The sequence below is a fragment of the Neophocaena asiaeorientalis genome, unplaced genomic scaffold (genome assembly GCF_003031525.2).
Source record: "Neophocaena asiaeorientalis asiaeorientalis breed wild unplaced genomic scaffold, Neophocaena_asiaeorientalis_V1.1 scaffold161, whole genome shotgun sequence".
In the NCBI taxonomy this organism is placed as follows: Eukaryota; Metazoa; Chordata; class Mammalia; order Artiodactyla; family Phocoenidae; genus Neophocaena; species Neophocaena asiaeorientalis.
Genome location: NW_020171987.1, coordinates 292,700 through 315,195, shown reverse-complemented (window position 1 = coordinate 315,195; position 22,496 = coordinate 292,700). Strand labels below are relative to the sequence as shown.

General features: G+C 47.6%; 1 protein-coding gene across 1 annotated transcript in view; it reads right to left on the bottom strand.

Moving 5' to 3' along the window:
* Positions 1-2,842: 2,842 nt before the first annotated feature.
* The window catches only part of GABRR2 (gamma-aminobutyric acid type A receptor subunit rho2), a 38,234-nt gene continuing 18,580 nt past the window's right edge, over positions 2,843-22,496 (bottom strand). Inside the window, exons 3-9 of the mRNA XM_024747306.1 lie at positions 15,297-15,364; positions 13,342-13,565; positions 12,185-12,267; positions 11,856-11,996; positions 9,384-9,536; positions 7,703-7,899; positions 2,843-3,431 (exon numbers count right to left, since the gene is read on the bottom strand). Coding sequence (XP_024603074.1) covers positions 3,120-3,431; positions 7,703-7,899; positions 9,384-9,536; positions 11,856-11,996; positions 12,185-12,267; positions 13,342-13,565; positions 15,297-15,364 — 1,178 coding nt within the window. The 3' untranslated portion in view covers positions 2,843-3,119. The remainder of the gene's footprint in view (positions 3,432-7,702; positions 7,900-9,383; positions 9,537-11,855; positions 11,997-12,184; positions 12,268-13,341; positions 13,566-15,296; positions 15,365-22,496) is intronic.

Here is a 22,496-nt window from a genome sequence, read left to right as displayed (position 1 = left end):
AAAGATTGAACCAAATCAAAGTGGTTTCAAAGAGTTCTGTCTCAACTTACTCACAGCCCAGAACACTGATTATCTTTGACATGCACGGCCCAGACCAGACCCGTCCAGTTTCTTCCCCAGGTTTATTCTAAGCGGAATGAACCTGGAAGGACCCTTGACACCAGGGTCATGGAACTAGAAGGATGAGAACCCAAGACTTTTGTGCATTTGGTGGAGTGTCTGCTCGCTGTTCCCTAGACACACCCAAGCTTTCCTTCTCCATGTTAATATTCCCTCCCCAGTTGAAATTATACCTATCCATTGCTCAGAATTTACCATAAATAACACTACTCTTCAAATGCTGGAATCTCCCCCTCCTTTGAACCATGCCCGCTGCCACTGTAAGCTTCTTAATGACTGAAAGCTGTTTCCCATGCATTTCTTTATCTGTCACCGCCCCCTCCCCTCACCCAGGCACAAGGCCTTGAAGACAAGTGCACGATACATGTTGGTTCCTTATTGTCAAAGAGGTATGTCTGAGCATCAGTTTTTGTATAACACCTATTTCTTTTATTCTTACATGCACACGTTTCACAATTTAATATGGGTGAAGTCAGGCTTCATCTTGTAATCACTGGCTGCAATAATTTAATTAGCAGCATTTTTTCTTTCTTGGTGGTACATAAACTATGGGTGCATCTTACACTTGATAGGGTCTTAGATTCAGTGAAATAAAGTATCATTCAAGCATCCCTGATAACAATTCTGTTTACTCTTCTATCTTCCTGTCTCTAAGGTGAATCGTTCCGTTCTCAAAATTTCCTTAGTTCCTGTTCTCCACTCCTACTGTTGTGTCCTTTTTACCTCATTTAATTTTCTACTTTTCTCAAGGAGAGTCAGATTATCACACTGCAATAAAGCTGTGCTAAATCTGATGGCGTCATTGGTTCATGGTCCCACACGATAAAATGCTATTTACAATTCTACATGTTTGCTACAGAATGAACTCCAGTTTCACTGTATAAGCCAGTTAAAATACATCTTTGTTATTTTTTTTTAAGTGTGATCAGGCCACCATGTTACATGAGCCTCAATTTATGAAGACAACGTAGCCAGCAGCAGAGCAGTATTGGAATTACATAAGACAACCAAAGCAATAGGATATATTTAACGACAATGTATCAATAATTATCATTCTTTGAGTAGCACTGTGGCCTAGGAGAGTCTCTAGAGAGTAGAAGTTTCTAAACATGTCCAGGTGCCCTGTACCATCCAATTTCCTTGTTTATGTACCTTCATTCTTCATTTGTCCCTGAAGCTGGGAGAGCTGCTGGTCTTGGGCCAGGCAACTCCATGGAGGGGAAGCTGTCCTGATGAACACTGGGAGGGATGGGGGACCTGCTGTGACCCCTAGAGTTGCAGTAAAAGCTGGTCTCTCACCTCTTCCTACAACCTAGGATCCAGCCAAAACAGATGACTTGCCCCGCAAACTATACTCTGCAATCCCAAACTTTCCTGCCTCTCTCATGCCTTTGCTCAGGCCAGCCCTTCCATCTGCAGTAGCACTGTGTAACAGGACTTTCTGTGACTGTGGAAATGTTCTCGAGATCTGTACTATTGAATACAGTAGTCACTGGCCACATGTGGCTGTTGAGTAGAGCACTTGAAATGTGGCTAGCACAACATGGCAAGAACTGAGTTTTTAATTTTATTTAACTTTAATTAACTTAAATTTAAATAAATATATAGCCAGTGGCTACCATATCGGACCGCACATATCTAGCATGTACTTTCTACATGTGCACCTAGCGTGAACGTTTCTTCTCCAAATCCCCAACCTTCAAGGAGCAGCTCAGAAGCTGTTTTCTCCACGAGATCCAGTCTTCCACTGGAAATCGTTCTTTCCTTCCTTAGAATTCCCATTACATGATGAACCATTTTTGTTTTGCTTAATACTTTTTTAACTTACACGTAATCGTATACGATATCCTTGACCAGTCCTTTTTCTGAGAGCTATACAAGAATAAGATGATCTCTTACTCTTAATGTGGACCCTACTGTAGCTAGTGCAGGGATTTTTTAATGTTTGCTGCATGAATCTATACTAGAAGCAGAGTAATTCACATTAACAATGAGGCATTGACAATGATTGCTGTGCAGTAAAGGATTAACCTTGACAAAAGAAAGGTTTGGGCCTTGGCCTCTAGCTCCTGGGAGGTAACTTCTAAACCCCTGGACTCTCCTGCCTGACTGGAGGGTCTTTGTTCACCTGGGGGCCTACGGCCATGCCAGATGGTCTAAGCCAACAATGTGATTTATGATGGGGTCTCAGGCTGAGATTTATCAGCTCAGCCTCTGAAGGAACTGGAGACTAAGGTCAGCCATACAGGCGGTCAGCTGTATTCAGATGGCCAGCCCCCAGTAAAAACTCTACACTTTGATGGGTTTGGGTGATGTTTCCCTGGTTGGCAATACTCAGTGCATGTCGTCACACATTGCTGAGAAAAATAAGCACTGGCACAGGGCAGGTATTCAATATTTAATGAATGGTTGAATGGACGTATGAATGAATGATGTCCCTTAATACTGCAAAATCACGCGAGTTGCCAGACTCACCCAGGTCAAATCATTTCATCTGGGATCTGAGTTTTCTTTTTCTTTCCTAGATAGGCACTTAATCCAGTGTAGGGTTTACAGATTTTTTTATTCCTATTTTGAATCTTAATTTCCTGTCTCCTATCCAGAATGCCCCTAAGCTTGCCCTTCATTTTTCCCTTCCCTTTATAACTGAATCCTAGGCTTCATAAGGGTCTCAGAACATTCATCTGGGAGGCATTTGAGTCTTTTTTTATTGGAGGGAGGCTCTCATGAACCTGTTCACACACAAGAACAGAAGAAGACAGTCCCAGAACGGCAAGAAGTGGGACACAACACAGCATGAACAGTGAGCAAGCCCACGAGGCCTGGGGGAGGGCAGCTGGAGGGCCCCTGGGCTCCTCCGGGAGCCAGGATGCTGCTTGAAGTGGTCCAGGGGCTGCTGCTCTGGTCCGTGAGGGGTCACGCTCAGCAGGTCCACGTGTGGGCGGCCGGCCAGACACCAGAGATGTCCGTGCCCTTCCCCAGGCATAGCCTCAGAGCTCCTAGGCTAACACTGACCAATAAATTAAGTTGAAAAATATGTAGGAAGCTGGGAATATCAGCTGGGAGTATTTGTCGATGGCGTGGGTGTTCTGGAAGATGCGAAGACCCACCTGGCCCTTCAGAAGCCCCTTCTTCCTGGAGGAGTTGGATTCACTGCTCAGGGCCAGGTGGACCACTATTTTGTCTTGCCTTTCTTCTTCTGTCTGAATATGGCTTCTCGGGTACCCGGCCAGGCTGTTGGCCTCAGACTCATTGTAGCTTCCACCCAACATCATGGTTCTTGAGTGGAGCATTCCACACATGCATGGGAACTGTGGGCAGCAAACACAAGGGGAGATGTCAGGCATGTTTCGGCCTGTGAGAGGCCCAGAGGAGGCTGCCTGGGCCGAGAGTAAAGCCCATGGCTTCTCAGAACCACAGAAAAGGCAGAACTAGAAGCATCTCCAGAGATCACTTTGTCCAACGATTCTCTATCCTGGCTGTGTATTGGAGTCACCTTGGGAGCTCTTTAAACTGGCCATGCCCAGGCTCCACTCTAGACTAATTAATTTAAGGTGATTAGGTGATTCTGCTATGTAGCCAGGGTCCAGAACCACTGATTTAGTCCAAATGCCCTCAATTGCAGAAGGAAAAACTAAGACCAAGAGAGGCTATACAATTCTCCTGGGATCAGACAGTTAGTGTCAGATTCAGGACTTTAAACACACATCTTCTGGTTCCAGCCGTGGACCTCCACCACTATGTGCATGAATCAAAAGATGATTAGGTAGGAGAGTGTCCTTATTCTAAAGAGTTCCACTTAAGGGTAAAGGGTCATGGTACCTATCATGTATTTTTATTTTTATTTTTTTATTTATATATTTTTTCTTAGATAATCCTCCAAGTTTTTTTTTAAAATTGATGTATAAGTGATTTACAGTGTTGCATAATTTCAGGTGTACAACAAAGTGATTCAGATATATATATAGAGAGAGATAGATACATACACATATATGTAAAACGTTTTTTCAGATTCTTCTCCATTATAGGTTATAACAAGATAGCTCCCTGCACTATACAATAGGACCTTGCTGTTTGTCTCTTTTATGTATAGTAGTGTGTATCCGTTAACCCAAACTCCTAATTTATCCCCCTCCCCACTTTCCCCTGTCATGTATTTTTTAATGGTTCAGCTGCACCAGCAAAAGTATGTTTATATGAGAAAAAGCTCACACAAAAATGGCAAAATGTCAACAACGTTGGATGGAGGGGCAGGGTGTATGAATGTATATTATCCTATTTTTTTCAACCATTTCCGTGAGTATGAAAATGTTTATAAGAAATTATAAGGTGGAGGGAAGGGAATGGTCTTGTCTAACTCCTCCCCACCGTTAGAGTCAGCAAAGCTGGCTCCGGTTAACAGCTGGTTCATGAACCCATATTTGTTGGATGAAGGCTTTGCTATGTTTTTTTTATTTTATTTTATTTATTTATTTTTGGCTGCTTTGGGTCTTCATTGCTGTGGCACGGGCTTTCTCTAGTTGTGGCGCGCGAGAGCTACTCTTCATTGCAGTGCTCGGGCTTCTCATTGCAGTGGCTTCTCTTGTTGCTGAGCACGGGCTCTAGGTGCACAGGCTTCAGTAGTTGTGGCACATGGGCTCAGTAGTTGTGGTGCATGGGCTCAGTAGTTGTGGCGCATGGGCTTAGTTGCTCCATGGCATGTGGGATCTTCCTGGACCAGGGCTCGAACCTGTGTCCCCTGCATTGGCAGGCGGATTCTTAACCACTGCGCCACCAGGGAAGCCCTGAGGCTTTGGCATGTTTTGAATGACTCTATACAGGAAAGTCCAATGCATTATAAATCAAAAGTATTTAAATATAATCCAAAGGTATTTGATAATAATCAATGTACAGATTATTGAAAATTTAAACAAGGATTCACATACCCAAGTAAAAAAGGTTTGTGTTTGGCTGTTGCTGGCCAGAGGTATGATGCCTGCCTGATCCAGCCAACTGACCTTGGGTTTATTCTCAACCTGTTGGCTTTAATATGTTTCTAACCTGGCTCTCAGCCCTGTGGTGCCTCTGTTTTTCCATCTGGGAAAGTGAAATAATGACATTTCACACATTTCCTCCTATTGTCATGGATCCTGAAATACGCACGCAGATGGATACCAGGAAGCTTTAGAACGCAAAAATAGATGAATGATTTTATGTCAAATCAGAATGACTTGAAGTACTTTTACACTTGAAGAAATCTGTGGTTTGGAGAGCTATTTTTTTAATCAGGCATGATTGTTTCATTACTATTTCTATGTCTTGTCCCATCAGCAACAATAATTAAGTAGCACATTAATACATTCCTAGAATAATTAACTCATAGATTTTAAGGATAGAAGGTCAGGGAGAGGTCATCTATTCAATTCTTTGCATTTAGATAAAATCACACCCAAACTTTGGTAAAATTGTGAGATATTGTTATATCACTGGGGACTTCTTTTTTTGTAAGACATGGGTCTTCTTTTTCCTTGCTCTAAACTGAAATTCTTTCTGCTAAAATAAAAAGAGACATTTAAGGTTTTGAGTTAAAATCAGGAAATGCCCCAAATTATGGAAAATCTCTTTTTCCCACATCAGCTCATTTCTAAGAAAAATTAAGTGGCACCTGGTGCATTGGACAGGTCTGGATGATCAGCCAAAGCATTCAAGCACATATAGGGAAGCAGAGCTATACTCTGCCTGCCGGCTTCAACCCAAAGCAGCGTGGGTCCCCTTTTGAACCATGGTGAACCTAGCAGGCTCCAGTCAACTTTGCCCTCTGCAGAGCAGAAGTCAAACCTCAGTGAGCATCAGAATTGCCTGGGAGCTTGTCAGCAAGGCCAATTCCAGGGTGCCATCTCTGGAGATTCTGAGCCCGTAGGTCTGGGGTACAGCCCTTAATCTTCATCTTTAATAGGCTGAGAAGGTGAATCCAGGCCAGGTGCTCCTGGGCTCCCACTTTGGGAACCTCAGCTCCACTGGGGGCTATGTTAACGTTGTGAACAGTGGCTTCTCTGTGGGGCAGCGGGAGAGAGATTTCGCGTCCTCCCACCGGTCTGCCTCCCCAGCAACCACAGCTTCTCAGCCTTTCAACTGCGTGCTTGACAACAATGGAGAACAAGCCCTCGCTTCCCGGCTGTATGTTGCCATAGACATGGAGCTAGACTCGGAGCCCTAAGGGCTGTCCACGTATGATTTCCTCATTGCTCTTTAGCCAGCATCGTATCATCACTGGCAAACACCGGGCCCATCATATGGTAACAGGTTAATAATGATCTGCCTGAGGACAAGTTATGTGCTGTTAATGGTTCATGGGCGCATATCTGTCGGATGAAGGCTTTGCTATTTTTTGAACAGCTCTACACAAGGAAAGCCTAACAGATTACAAATCAAAAGTGTTTAGGTATATTCCAAAGGCATTTGATAATGATCAATGCACAGATTATCAAAATTTGAGGGAATTCCCTGGTGGTCCAGGGGTTAAGACACGGCACTTTCATTGCCAAGGGCCTGGGTTCGATCCCTGGTTGGGGAACTAAGATCCCACCAGCTGGGAAAAAAAAAAAAAAAAAAAATTGAACAAATCCTCAAATGCTGAAGCAAAAGTATTTTGAAGACAATTTAAAATATAAACTCTTAAACAATCTAGCATATTTGAAGACAATTTGAAATATTTAACAGGTATAATGTGGGCATTAAAAGACTATTTTTTAAAAAGGCAACACGTCCTCTTTCCTATAATTTAAAGCTCCCTTTGCTAAGGCGCTCCCAGCCAGCTAGACACACATAAATGTAGAATTTTCACGTCCCCTGATCTCTACAACTTTTAGGTAAATACCCATTTTGATCAGTACAATGACTAGCAAGGATTTGGTAACAAGTTGGCATTTTATTTCTTAATGTGATTAATAAGAGTCCGCATATGAATAGGATAGATTTTCCCTCTCTGCCCAGGTGCATTGCCCTGAATTCCCCCTTTGCGTTCCATCCCATAGTAGACTTTACTATAGTGCAGTATCGTATAGATAGCATAGTATTTCCAATGAGTCTAAAGGCTAAGGTTGTGTGTGGCTGAATTTTCACTGGGCCAGAGCACTGATAAATACAGGAGTTTTTTATTCTAGAACTTTCCTCTTGTCTGTTCACAGGACGTAAAGACATTCTCCCTAGACAGGTTCAGTAATGATAGTGATAATTTATGTGCATCTAGAACCACACAGTTTCAAAACAACTCTCATACATTTTTGTAAGGGTATTGTGACCCTTACAATAACCCTGGGAGGAAGGTGGGGTGAGGGTTCTGTTATACTTTTTTTTAACAGATGAGGAAACTGAGGCCCAACATAAATGGCAGAGTTGGGCCCAAGAACCCAAGTCTTCCTAGTCTTTGTCCAAAGGCTTTCTACTTTCTGGGATCCTTTGTGATGGAAGCTAGAATATTCTAAAACGGATCCTCCTCCTTTTGCACAAACATCTCCCTTTTCTCCATGAAAGCTCCCTCCCACTATTCTCATCCAACCAGCAGCATGGGCTCCAACAAGGAAATGAATGAAACTTCTCTCACCTTCTCCTGCAGCTTCCGCTCTTTCCTCTCCTGCACGGTGGTCAGGTAGTTGACGGCCGCGTACTCCAGCACCGAGAGGAACACGAACACGAAGCTGACCCAGAGGTAGATGTCCACGGCCTTGATGTAGGACACGCGGGGCATGGAGGCGTTCACACCCGTGATGATGGTGGACATGGTCAGCACCGTGGTGATCCCTGCAGCATCCAGCTTTAGTTCAGCCACTGACAAGGGTACACAGCTGCCCTCACATTTCACTAAGTCCCTTTTTTTTTTCAACTATTAACCATTTTATATAGATTTTTGTAGTATGTTTCTTCCAAGGTCTTATGATGCTTAAAGAGATTTTATGTATAGTAGTGTGTATACGTCCATCCCAATCTCCCAATTTATCCCTCCCCCTCTGGTAACCATAAGGTTGTTTTCTACATCTGTAACTCTATTTCTGTTTTGTAAATAAGTTCACTAAGCCCCATTTTACATTTGCTGTCTCTTTTTTTAATTTTTTAATTTTTTTTTTGCGGTACACGGGCCTCTCACCGTTGTGGCCTCTCCCGCCGCAGAGCACAGGCTCCGGACGCGCAGGCCCAGCGGCCATGGCTCACGGGCCCAGCCGCTCCGTGGCATGTGGGATCTTCCCGGACCTGGGCACGAACCCGTGTCCCCTGCATCGGCAGGCGGACTCTCAACCACTGCGCCACCAGGGAAGCCCCATTTGCTCTCCCTTACATCTAATAGGAAGTGGCCAGGGCACGTTTCCACCTCATAGAGGTGTGAGGATCTGCAAGGCTCTGCTCCCGAGCAGCCAACCCATTCTCCTCCCAGCCAACTGCCTGTCCCCTTTCACTCTGAGCCACTTGGGAGCCTGGGTTTCTGTGATGTGGTTGCTAAGATCAGCAGAGCTTCCCAGAGGATCTGCTCAGATGTGGACTTTAAAACAGCGGCTATGAAAATCAACTCTACTTCAATAAAAAATAAAAATTAAAAAGCAGGGGCTACAGGACCCCTCTCAAGGAACCTTCCCAAACTTCAAGGAAAGAACACATCCTCCCTCACCTGAGTCCAGGAAGACTGTGGAAATTCCTGGAATTTCCTGTCATACAGGTTTCTTCTTCACTGTGCCTTGCTGGTCAAACCCTCACATGTCTCAGTGCCCAGCCTGATTTTGTCCAAATCTCGATGATGAGTTGCAAATGTTTACTCTGGCATTTAGGGTCTGTGAAGGACTAAACCACAGCTCCAGGGAGTACAGCCGTCTCCTTCCCAGAAATCATGAAATATGGGCCCTGCTCCCAAACTCTCAGTCTGTCTAAATAAGGCCAACGAAGTTTTTGTATTTGCATGGTAAGTTTGGGCATTTGTCGAATTGTCTTATTTATCAAAGTACTGAGCTCTGATACGGCCAGTGGTGGAAGTCTACACCCCAGGTAGGTGCTATCTTTCTGAAACGATCTGAGCAGAGCTGATGCGGTTCGAGCGCCCTGTGGTTTTCACAGTGTAGTCTGGGAAACTGAGGGCAGTATGTGAATGGAAAGCAAGAAGCAGGAGGAAAGTTCGCTCCTTCTGACTCTGACAGCCCATCGGTTAAGGACCCTGAATGATGATTTTACTTCTTCTTTACATAGTGATTGATTAAAAAAAAAAAATAACCACCCTATCACACCTTATCAAATGCTTTTACCCAGTGAAACTCTGGCGGGCACAGCTCTGCGGTCGATCCAGAAGGACACCCAGGACAGCATGACCATCAGGGTGGCGGGAAAGTAGGTTTGCAGCAAGAAGAAGAAGATGTGGCGACGCAACGTGAAGTTAATGTAGAGACGGTTGTACCAGCCTGGGGGACACAGGAAGAAGCCAGTGAGGTTCCATCGCAGAGGCAAAAACAAACTCCTTCCCTGGGGGCCCTTCCTCCCCTGTCACCACACTCATCTTCAGCAGAAAGTTAAAAGTTAAGGATTCAAGGGGCTTCCCTGGTGGTGCAGTGGTTAAGAATCTGCCTTCCAATGCAGGGGATGTGGGTTTGATCCCTGGTCAGGGAACTAAGATCCCACATGCTGTGGGGCAACAAAGCCTGCGTGCCGCAACTACTGAGCTCACACAACACAACTAGAAAGCTCATGCACCACAACTACTGAGCCTGCATGCTCTGGAGCCCCGGCACCACAACCAGAGAGAAGCCTGCACACCACAACGAAGAGCCCTCACACTGCAGCAAAAATATCCCGTGTGCCACCACTAAGATCTGGCACAGCCAAAAGTAAATTAAAAAAGAGTTAATGATCCAAAAAAAGAAAAAAAAGGGAATTCCCCGGTGGTCCCGTGGTTAGGACCCCTTGCTCTCACTGCTGGGGCCTGGGGTCAAACCCTGATCGGGGAACTAAGATCCTACAAGCCTCACAGTGCGGCCAAAAAAAAAAAGTTAATGATTGGTTGGCTTAGTATAATACATTTCCTTTCTAAAATCTAATCTCTCTAAGTCTCAGTTTTCTCATCTGTAAACTGGGGATACTACGATCTACACCATAGATTTGTTGGGTAGAAATTAGTTAATTCATACAAAGCACTCAAAACAGTGACACATAGTAAAAGTTATACTGGGACCTCTTAAAAATGGTTTTAGAAAGAGAGTTGATTTGAACTTGCCAAGAACAGATGAGAAAAGAAAATTGTGTGGCAATGCACATCAGAGCAAAAGAGAAGAAAGGGGGCTTCCCTGGTGGCACAGTGGTTGAGAGTCCGCCTGCCGATGCAGGGGACGCGGGTTCATGCCCCGGTCCGGGAAGATCCCACATGCCGCGGAGCAGCTGGGCCCGTGAGCCATGGCCGCTGGGCCTGCGCGTCTGGAGCCTGTGCTCCTCAACGGGAGAGGCCACAACAGTGAGAGGCCCACGTACCGCAAAAAAAAAAAAAAAAAAGAGAGAGAGAGAAGAAAGGGATGGGGGTGAGCAGTATGGGCATAAAGGGAAAGTAGGTGTGGGCTGTCCTGACACCAAGGCAACCTTGGCTGGGGCCTGCTCTTCTCCAGTGTTTGATGTTGCGAACAGAAGGGTGGGGCTGGGGGCAGGCGAATGGGGAGATGGTGGCCATGCAGGGGCAGACGGTAGCCCCAAAGCTTCTCACAGCCAGGCCTAGGCTTCTCAGCACTGGGACAAAGGGTAAGGAAGTGAGAAGTCCTCCAGGGTCCCGTGGCTGCTGCAGAGCAGCTCTATACGGCAGAGCTGTGTAGCATATAAAGGTATGTTGAAGTCCTAAACCCCACCACCTGCGAATGTGACTTTATTGAGAAATCGGGTCTCTGTACATGTAATCAAAGTAAGACGAGGTCATATTGAGTTAGGGTGGCCCATAATCCAGTGACCAGTGTCCTTAAAGAAGAGGGATGTTTGCACATAGATGCACAGAGACACACCATGGGAAGACCAGAGTCACAGGGAGAATGCCACGTGACAACAGAGGCAGAGGTTGGAGTGATGCCATAACCACCAGGACCAGTAAGAGGCAAGGAAGGAGTCCTCCCCAGAGCCTTCAGAAGGAGCATGGCGCTCAGGCTTCTGGCCTCCAGCACTGTGAGTGAACACATTTCTATCGTTTCAAGCACCCAGTTTGTGGTACTCTGTTAGGACGGCTCTAGGAAACTAACACAAGGGCTGACGGTGAGATTCAAGAAGAGCGGACAAATGGATCCTCTCAAAACTTCAACCACGGCCCCAAGGTCCAAGAAGAGGTCACACTACGCATAAGAAGTGAATCTATAGCTCTGAATATAGGTAATAAATACATAGGTAAATCCAGTAATAAATACATAAATAAGTAGGTAATAAATACATTTCCCCACATCGTTAAGTCAAACGAATCAGGTTGCAGAATAGCGTGTACACTCTGATCCTACTTCTGTAAAATTACATAATTAAAGCAGGATGTCTGCAAGGGTGTTTGCTGAATTGTTCAGAATGACTACCTCTGACCATGGAGCTTCAGAGGGCAGCAACTTTTAAAGCCTCTGCTTTTAAGTGTTGTTTATGTCTTGTTGGACTGGGCATTATTAGAATAATGAAAAGTTATTTTCATTGGAAGTGGAAAAAGTTAACACTGAAAAAGAATTCTCATGTGTTTTCTTCCACATTTGAATCCGACCATGGCAGAAGTTAGCTACCAGTGCTGCTATAGAAGGCCAGTCTGGAAGTGGTGTGGAATTTCTGAATCAGAAACTGAGACAGGGAGATCTTCTCATCTGTTTTCAGGGATTCATCCCCATTCTTCCAGTACAGCATCAGATCTTCATCTGTATATGCATCTTTGGGAAGAGGAAAATAAGTTAATTTCACTCCTTTTCTTCTGAGGCAGGAGCAACAGGGCCATCCTACCTCAGCCAGGGATTAAATAGGTCTTACCCCTGGCAGGCAGTACTCAGTCTCATAGTTACTAAAATGGCACAGAGAGGGAATAAGGCAAAGAGTTCTCATTACGAATACAGACACTTACAGCTTTCCAGCTCCAAAGAACAGGTCTGGGAGTCCAGGGGAAAGTGGCTGAAATCCATGTTGCACATGGCGGTGACTGTAATCCTAGAACCCAAACAAACATGTTGGCTCGTGCAGTGAGTTACTGGCTCATATACCTGCCCAGAGTAAGGAGGACAAAGACACGACCAAGGGCAGCTGCCTCTTCACGTCTACGTCAGAAGCTTGGAAACCCAGGACTCTAACTTTTTTTTTTGCGCCGCACGGTACAGCATGCGGGATCTTAGCGCCCTGACCAGGGATCGAACCCGTGCCACCAGCATTGGGAGCACTGAGTCTTAACCACTGGACTGCCAGGGAAGTCCCTCTAAGTTAACTTTTAGAGTTTTGTCTTCCGTAGATGATGGTATTTGCTCTGCCCGGATCCCAGCTCCTGAGGCTGCTGGCTGTGCATGGCCCACACCTGGACCCTTCTCTGGGCATTGCCCACATCCAGAGACTCGTCTTCCCCAGAGATGCCCGGAGGTTATGCCCTGCCTCCCTAGCCCCGACTCAAAGCTATTAGCACTGAATTCTGGCGAACTGTACAAGGTGTGGGATAAAACTGTGTAATCACTCAAGTCAGCCCAGAAGCCAATCTGCAGTAGCACCTAATAAAGAGTAGCTATGGTTATTTTCCTAATTTTTGTTTCTTACCAATAATTACCTATTTTTGTTTATTACCAATAAACTAGAATCATAGCTCTCAGGGGTGGAGGGTACATAGAAGGTCACCGTCTCCCTCAGATCATTCAGGTTCAATTAGTCTCCTAACCTAACCTTAACACCCCCGATGACAGGGAAGTCAGCACCCACTACGGTGCTCATTTCGTCTTTAGAGAGTTCTAACTATCACCAGAAGGTTCAGACCCTCCCATGTAAGCTGCAGACCCAAACACAGTGACAAACTCTTCGGGGCCAAAGGGACAGACCACACATACACATTTTTTTTTTAAATAGAGGGTTTTTTGTGTGGTGGTTTTTAAACCAAGAGTTGACTAGCTAATTCATTCCACAAATACTGTTTTCTCACCTACTGTGAAAAGCACAGTTTAGCTCTGACGATACAGTGGTAAATCAGTCAAACGATCCTGGCATTGTCCACACATCTTAGGATGCCATGGCCCCGTGGACAGTTACCTCAGGCTGTACAGCACCTGCCCATCTGGGAACACCCTCAGCATCACGTTGTCCGTGGTGGTGTCGTGGATGAATGACCTTTTGGAGTGAACAAAGAAGACGTCGGGGACCCAGATCTTCTTCACCAGCCGGCCGTCGAAGGTCATGCTCTTGTTGCTGGTGCTGGGGAAGACCAGCCGCTCATCCTTCCAGTAATGCCGCAGGTAGAGGGTCATGGTGAAGTCCTGTGGGAGTGGGGGGGAGACCAGACAGAGATGGCTTACAAAGCTCTCTTCCTGACAGCCGACCCTCCGTCCACCGCTGTGATGGACACCTCAGGCTCAGCCTCCCGAGTTGAAGGAAACAGTTCTGCAGCCCCGCGGGATGATGGCCAAGGCAGTGGCACTGCTGCCACAGGAAAGAGAATGGCTCATGTTTGTGCCTCATGAGGTTGGAGCCCAAGAGACAGCACAGCCCCTCCTTCAGGCTTCGCAAAGGAAAATGGCAGCTGTGATGCCCACCGCCTGCCCTGGGGCCAGCAGGGCTGGATTCTCACAAAGCCCTGCCCTCTCACCTAGACCTTTGCACACATGGCTCCTTACCTATTGGCTAACCATTCAATTCAACTTAGCAAACACTTCTAGAAACCTGAACAGTCAAGTGTCCCATTTTGCCTTTTTGTGTGAGTGTGTGTGTGGCCACACTGCGTGGCATGCGGGATCTTAGTTCCCTGACCAGGGCTCAAACCTGTGCCCCCCTGCAGCGGAAGCATGGAGTCTTAACCACTGGACCGCCAGGGAAGTCCTAAGTGTCCAGTTTTGGAGGGTTTCTACCATTAGGCTTGTAGTATCTTTAAAGGCAGAATTGTTTCCTGCCCACCCCTGAATCTCCAGACCCTAGTTTAGTGCCTGGCAAGGCACAATAGTGGATGCTCAATAAATATCTGCAGAATGGAAAAATGGGGGGAAATGAATGAATGAGGAGATGGGCAGCTGCATGTCTAGTATAATTTCAGCCTGAAGGCTTATCCTGTTAAAAAGTGTCTCCTCGTCTGCATAGCCGATGCCTGAAACCAAGAGTGTAGCCCTTACACCGTAGCCAGAGCTAATACATGAACGCCAATGAATAAATAACTACCCAAAAGAGCCTGTTCCAGGAGCAGGTGAAGGAAGGCTGGAAGGACGCATGCGGTGGCCCACGTCTGCTCTGCCAACCACACCCAGGCTCCTCCTGCCTGTTCCGGAGGCCCGCCCGTGGAGGGGGGCACCGCCCCACTGGCCCACCTCTGCAGCCCCTCTCTTCCCCGTTTTGTCCGCCACTCTTTCAGTTTGCAAACTCCCTGTTCTTCTGCCTCAGAGACCTCGTATGCGCTCTTGCTTGGCCCTCCCTACAGCTGTCAGGTCTCAGCTGAAACGAGGCTTCTTCAAAGACGCTCCGGTACCCGCCTGAGCCTGCTGGGCGCTGCCAAGGAGTGAGCCGGGAAGCTGTGCTCCCAGCGGGCGTTGGCGCGCAGAGACCTACAGAATTCGAAGGGGAACAACATCCACCTCCGGCGCTCCTCCAAGTGTGGCGGGTACAGCCCCTCACACCGCTAAAGGGGCGTGTTCAGGACGTAGAGGGCTGGGCCTCACCCCCATAAACCGAATCAGGAAGTCTGGGGCGGGGCCTTGGATCTGCATTTAAAACACACACACACACACACACACACACACACACACACCACAGACACACACACCACAGACACACACACCGCACACACACCGCCCCCAAGTTATTTTTACCCACGAAGCTGCAGAAGCCAGGCTCTGGATTTTACTAAACCTAGGCCAACCTCCAAATCCCGGCTTTATCCCCTCCAGCTCTGGCCCCGCCCCCAGACGCAGCCTGCCCCAGCGTGGCCCCACCCACCGCAGGCCCCCAAGGGACCTTGGCCACAGCAGCCCGCCCCGGCGCTGCCCGCCTTGCGCGCCTCGTACCATGTCCACCTCCGAGATGCTGTCCAGGCTCTCCACCTGCACGTCCACGCCCACCGGGATGGCAGGGCCTGCAGAGAGGCAAAGACGGCTGGTTAAGGCGCCTTCCTCTCTAGCACTGGGCAAGCAGACAGCACCTAACCCCTTCCCAGGGGAGCCTGAGCGGAGCAGGGGTGAGGCAGTGGTTCAGATTCCATGAGGGTTTTCTTGCTACTTCCTGGCAGGTTGGGTGCCCGAGCTTTCTCCATGAGGGCGGGGACTGTGTCTACCTTAAGTGCCTTTCCTGGGCCAACATGGGTGTTTAACCCATGCTTGTTGCATGAGTGGATGAGCTGGATTATGTATGTTTATGCTTCCACAAAATGTGTTTTTAGATTTTAATATTTTTAAAAAAGACTTAAATGGGGAAAACAAAAAAACCTGTGTCTGTCATGCATATTAATGAATGCTATTCCATTCACAGGCAAAAAAATGTCTCTGAGAGCGTCAGGCGGCATCTGGGCGGGGCCTCCTGAGAGGCCAGCCCACTGCGCCTGGGTCCTCTGGGCCCTGGCCAGGGAGTGCAGGACCAGGGCGTGCCGACCCACCGTGGTCTGAGCTGGGAGAAGCTTAGGGTGGCAGGGGGAGTCTGGGTCTTAGGGAATGAGGACTGGAAGGGCCGGGGACTTTGGCTGAAGGCAGGGGAGGAGGATCAGAGATCCCGACAGGATCTGGTGGGCCAGGGCATCGAATGGGCTCGCCGACTCTCCCCAAACCTCCCCCCTGGTAGGTTTGCTAAGACTTGCAATTGCACCATGAAAGATTTGGGGCTTGTGGCTGAGCCCGATAGAATGGGAGCATTTTATTTATTACTGGTAGGATTTAGTGGCTATTTTCTGTGTTCTTAAACGTGAAAGCAAATGAGCACAACCTTTTTTTTTTTTTTTTTTAAACCAGGGATCGAACCCGGGCCCACAGCAGTGAAAGCACCGAGTCCTAACCACTGGACCGCCAGGGAATTCCCACAACATTTTATTTTTTATTTTTACTTTTCCCCTCCCAGATAAATTGGGTCATAAGCTGATTTTTTTATTTTCCTGTGCTCTCAACCGAGGGCTCAGGTCAGGCCCCATGAGAGATGACTGCTCTAACAGCCGGAGCCTTCTCTCACTCCAGGCTCCAGGAGGGCACTGAAGGGGCAGAGTGGAATGGCCAGTGTGAGGCTGAAGCCCCCTCCTCAGGGCTGACTGGCCTGCTTTCCTCCCCCGAGGGGCCTGCAACACGAGGGAGGGTCTTCCAGCAGCCTGGCTGGGGCCCCCTCCCAGGACCCAGACCCCTGAGCCCCTGTGCAGGACCGTGTGTTCCCAACATCACCATGGGAAGCAGGGCTGGTTAATTCCCCGTCCCCTGGACGGACCTTCCTTCACTTGAGACATTAAAACAGCCCAGGGCTGGAGCTCTTAACCCTCATCACTTTTCCCCCTTGTTCCCTTTCTCTAAAGTGCCACATCCAGTCGTCCCAAGAGCCAAAGGGCAGAAACAGTATAGCCATCACCCTCTTTGGACCCACTTCCCTGTGGCCTGGTTTTCAGATAATGGGCACAGTGTTTGACCAGCAGCTGGTTTTGGCAAAGGACATTTTCCAGATAAAGTACAACAGCTTGCTTGGTGCCTGCCACTGTGTCTCTCTGTCCCCCGGGGCCTGCCTTGCTCTCCGCAGTTCCAGCCGTCCTTTGGAGAGAAATTTGATAACGGCTGTGAGGGTGGCGTTCAGCCTCTGGAGGTATTGCCCACATGGGACTGCAGGTCAGGCTCCAAGGATCCTGGGTTGTTGGAAAACATCTGTGTGCTCAGGAGGCTCCAGAGCTGCACTTGGGGACTCGCACCCCAAGCTTGAACAGGACCAACAGCTCTGCCCTCCTTGGTCCAAGTGCAATGGAGGTGACCTTTGCCTCTGACTTGCCCCACAGCCCAAGACTAACGCTCCACCCCCAGGATCTCCCGAGCTCTTCATTTTGTGGCCCTTCCCAACCTGATTTTTGAGAAATTCTTCCAAATTACCGGTCTTTCTCCTTTTTCTGTGAGCAGTTTTATGTTTAGAGTATGATTGAGTCCTATAAGGTGTTAGAAAGAAAATAAGCTAACTAGGCATTTGTGCCTTGGCCCCTGTACACTGACGTGGGTTTTTCTACTTTCAGAGAGGGATCTGGTGAGCCAAATGGAAGTCATTGGTGGAATTTCAGGCAGTATAGCCAGTGAGGCAACAAATTCAGAAGGGAAATACGTGTTTAGCCAAGAGCTATTCTTGGTTCCTAGCCTTTCTGCAATTATTTCTCCTCACATGGTCCTCGAAAGCACACGTTAGGGATTTATCCATTTTTGAAATAAAGCTATATGTCATTTCTTCTCCACTGACTACTAGAATAAATGTGAAGTAGAATTTTAAGACAAATTAAAACAGAATTTGCCAACAGGCATCCTGCCCTAAATGAAGGTGTTTTTCAAGCAGAAGGAGCATGATCCAGAAAGAAAGCTGGAGATGCAAGAATGAAAGACCAACAAAAACAGTAAATATATGCATGATTCTAAGGGAACACTGACTATATAAAACAATATTAACCATGTGTTGCAGGATTGAGAAAACTGAATAAAAATATACAACATTTAAGAAGGGAGAGGTATAAATGGAGTGAAAGTGTTCTGAGGTCTTTGCATTGTCTGGAGGACAGTAAAAATAGTTACTTAACATCCTAGTACTATAAGCCAAAGACTCATGTTGTTTTCTAGGGAACCACAAAAAAAAAGTAGTAAGGGTATATATTTTCAAAACTAAAATAGGTTAAAAAAGCCAAAATAGGTATAACCAAAAAAGCCAAAAATAGGTATAACCAAAAAAAAAGCCAAAATGGGTATAAAAATAGGTATAACCAAAAATAATCAGTCTAAATGAAAGCAAGAAAGGAAGGAGAAAAAAAAAGAGAGAACATAAAGAATAGGTTGGACAATAAAAAGGATATGATAGGGGGCTTCCCTGCTGGTGCAGTGGTTGAGAGTCCGCCTGCCGATGCAGGGGACGCGGGTTCGTGCCCCGGTCCGGGAAGATCCCACATGCCGCGGAGCGGCTGGGCCTGTGAGCCATGGCCGCTGAGCCTGCGCGTCCGGAGCCTGTGCTCTGCAACGGGAGAGGCCACAGCAGTGAGAGGCCCGTGTACCGCAAAAAAATTAAAAAATAAAATAAAATTTAAAACTCCTAAGAGTTCCATTAAGAAAAAATCAGACAATCCAATACAAAAAGGGGCAAGAGATTTGAATAGGCATTTTGCAAAAGAAGAAATAAACAATAGACAAATGAGAAAGTTCTCAACTGCATTAACAGCTCCCTTAGAACCACAATGAGATATTACTACTATATACTAACAAACTTGGCTCATATGAGAGTAGCTACACCAAGTGTTGATAAGGATATGGAGCAACAGGAACGCTCATACTCTGCCAGTGGTGGGTGTAAATTGGTACAACTACCTTAGAAGGCATTATCCAGCAAAATGGAAGCTATATAAACCTCATGACGCAGTCTATCTACAGAATAGGTTAAATACATTGTGGTATAGTCATACAATGGAATGTATAGTTACACGCAACAACACTATAAAATTTTCATCGCTGCAGGTTGCATGGCTTGACTTTCCTCCATGGCCCTTCCCTTTCCTTGAGGACTTCTTGCAAAGTCTGAGTTAATTTGAAATATTGGTTGAGACACTTTCCCTTATTGTTGGGTGTAATCAAACATTTCAGTTTTAAAAGAGGCCTGACTTTTCTCATGGTGAGCACTGCTTCCTGAGCAGGCAGTGAGTGCCATGTGGCAGGCATTTAACCATCCACCTGGGGTGGGGTGGGCGAGGCTGGACTCAGTCAGGGGCTCTCCCTTCCACAAGCAGCATCAGCGTCACCAGGCATTTGTTAGAGATGCAATTCTTGGCCCACCCTGAGCCTCCTGCACCGGAGACATCACAAGTCCTGCAGTGATGCTGATCCACAGTCAAGTCTGAGGGCACTGGACAACTGATCTTTTTTTTGCTGTACGCGGGCCTCTCACTGTTGCGGCCTCTCCCGCTGCGGAGCACAGGCTCCGGACACGCAGGCTCAGCGGCCATGGCTCACGGGCCCAGCCGCTTCGCGGCATGTGGGATCTTCCCGGACCGGGGCACGAACCCGTATCCCCTGCATCGGCAGGTGGACTCTCAACCACTGCGCCACCAGGGAAGCCCTGGACAACTGATCTTTAAGGAACCCCCAGGAGTGAGATTTTACAACGTCCCATGTCCTGGTTACCATTTTTCTCTTGTTTTCAAACTTTTTCACGATCCCATCTCCACCAGCTGGCTCCACTTCCTACCTATCCATGACTTCCTTCCCCCATAATACTTGCTGAGTCGAGCAGTCTTTTCCCAAGCCTGACCTCCCTCCCATGACCAACCTCCTTAGCTGAAACCCCCTCCCTCTTCCATCTCTGTGACACAGCTCTTCCCTGGCTCCTTCTCTGAGGTCCTTGGGCCCCTCCTGGGCTCGATCTCTGACCCGGACTCTGACCCTGTTGTTGTTGAAGTCTAACAGAGGTCCCCCCTGGATAGCTAACCAAGTTCTTAAATTTAACATCCCAAACAGACTTGTCTATTCGGGGCCCAGCCCTGCCCCACTGCCCAGCACCCCGTCCTTCAGGCGCATGGTGACCTGCTTGGTCACCGGGGTTAAATGGGGTCAGGGAGGGAAGGAGTGAGATTGCCTGGAGGGGATTGAAGAGGAAGAAGAGGCCAGGAAGAGGAGTTTAATTTTAGGGGAAGGAGCCAGTAGTTGTGAAACTGAGTCCCACTGAAACTGAGTTCCTCTGCCGAGTTTATCATTAATGCCTCTGTCCAAAACTTTGTTCCCTTTCTTGTCCTGCCCTTGTTCCCCTGATGATTGAGGAGTACCAAAGAAATGTGGCAGTTGAACCTGAACAGGACCCTGTGAGGCCCTCTTGGGTACAATACCCCCTACCATGTGCCCCATTTCTTTTTTGTAGAAAAAGGCTTTATTCTCCTAGGCCTTCCCTGAGTGCCAGTCTCAAGCAGTTACTAATCAGGGAAGTGAGGGAATGCAGAAACAAAGGAAGAGCAGTCAAACAAGAAGAGTAATGACAGCTTAAACAATAGTTCAGCGATAAAACAGAGTCCTAGTTCCTCTTCAATGGGCATATATAATGATCTGACCTATATCTTTGAGCTGTTCTGCAGAAACTAAGACCCCCCCAACCCAAGTGGAGGATGGTGATCACATGCAGACTGGTTGGAACCAAAAGGCTGATGATTAAGATTCCCCAAGCCTCTCCCTGGTACCCCACCACCACCCAAACAGAAGGAAGTCCACAAGTTGCAACACTTACTCCAAATGTTGCCTTTAGAAACCCTTCCCTGAAAGGAATCAGGGTGGTCAGGTCTTTGGAGCACAAGCTGCCCTTCACCACAACCCAGGGACAGTAGATTGACTTTGCTATGAGGTGGCCAAGTGGACCCAAGTTCAATTTGGTAATGGGAACAGGGTGTGAGTGTGAGTGAGGGTTTGTGCTCCAGAAGGGAAGGGCCAAGGGCAATGAGGAGGAATCAGAGGGGTCTCCTCTGAGGGCAGCAGATCCTGGGAAGAAGGCTGCCGGAGACTCAGAAGGCTGGCTTTCTCCCTAGCTTTGGCTCTCTAACCCATTCACTGTAACAATGAAGCACTAGACCTTACCCAGCATGGGGAACAGGGGAGGCAGAGCCAGGGAGGCCTGAGAAGCATTCGGGAAGGAGACCCCGGCTCCAAAATGAGGCATGACCCTGCCTTGAACTGGCTCCATGGGCCTCAGCTGGGCCAGCTGAGTGGCATTTGGGGCCTTGGTGGCCAGACTCCAGTGGCTTGGAAGTTCAGGGGTTGAAGGCTACGGAGTAGAGCATGGGAGCATTCGGGAGGGTCTCCCCTCACAGTCTGGGTGCCCCAAACACAGAGGGCACCTTAAATGGGGGTGGAGCTAAAGTATACTGGGTGAAACACATGGGTTCCTAGAAAATTCCCTAAGAAGGCATCACATTGGAGACAGCCCAGCTGGAGACGTAACTAGGCATTAACCTTGCAAAGTGACACAGCAGTTGTGATATCATGATGTGATATTGTGATATAATGAGAAATATGTATTTGGTCCTCAGCCCCAGTTCCTGGCACAGAGCTCCTAAAACCCTTGTAAATTCCTGAGTGAGAGGGGTGAGAGGAGTGTATTTTGTTATTTATAACAACCCCTTACCAACCACACCTGAGTTTATGCTAGTGTGGTGGCTCTCCTGGGCTCCTGGATAGTTTCAAGATGGGGCTGGTTGCCAAGGAACAGCCATGTGATTAGAGGGTTGGAACTTTCAGCCCCACCTCCCAACTCCCAAGGAGGGGGAGGGGGGAGCAGCTGGAGGTTGAGTTAATCACCAGTGGCCAATGATTTCATCAATCGTGTCTACAGTGGAACATCCATAAAACCCCTGAACGACAGGGTTCAGTGAGCTTCCTGGTTGGTGAACACATCCACATGCCAGGAAGGTAGTGCCCCCAACTCCGTGGGACAGAAACCCCTGAGCTCAGTACCCTTCCGGTTCTCACCCTATGCCCCTCTTCATCCGCTATCCATCTGTGTCTTATATAATGTTCTTTAGAATAAGCTGGGAACCATAAGTAAAGTGTTTCCCTGATTCTATGAGCCATTATAGCAAATTATCACACCTGAGAAGGGGGTTGTGGGAACCCTCAATTTTGCAGCCAAGTCGGAGAGCTCGGGGACCCACTACTTGTGATTGGTATCTGAACTGAGGGGCAGTCTTCTGGGCCTGAGCCCTTAACCTGTGGTGTCTGCACTAACCCCAGGTAGTGTTAGAACTGAATTAAATTGTAGGACACCAGCTGGTGTCCACAGACAACGGGGGAATTGCTTGGTGCGGAAAACCCACACATTTGAGTCAGAAGCGTTGTGAGCAGAAGAGATCATAGCAGTAACAGTACAAGCCTTTATCCCAGGAGAGGCCCTAAGGGAGCGTATGCTGTGAGTCTAGGAGGCCATGAGCTCCCTGGGGCCGTAGCCATGTCTTTATCACGTCAGCAACCAGTGCTTTGATGCACTGCCTCCGCCATCCCCTTCCCCCCCAACACACACACACACACACACACACACAC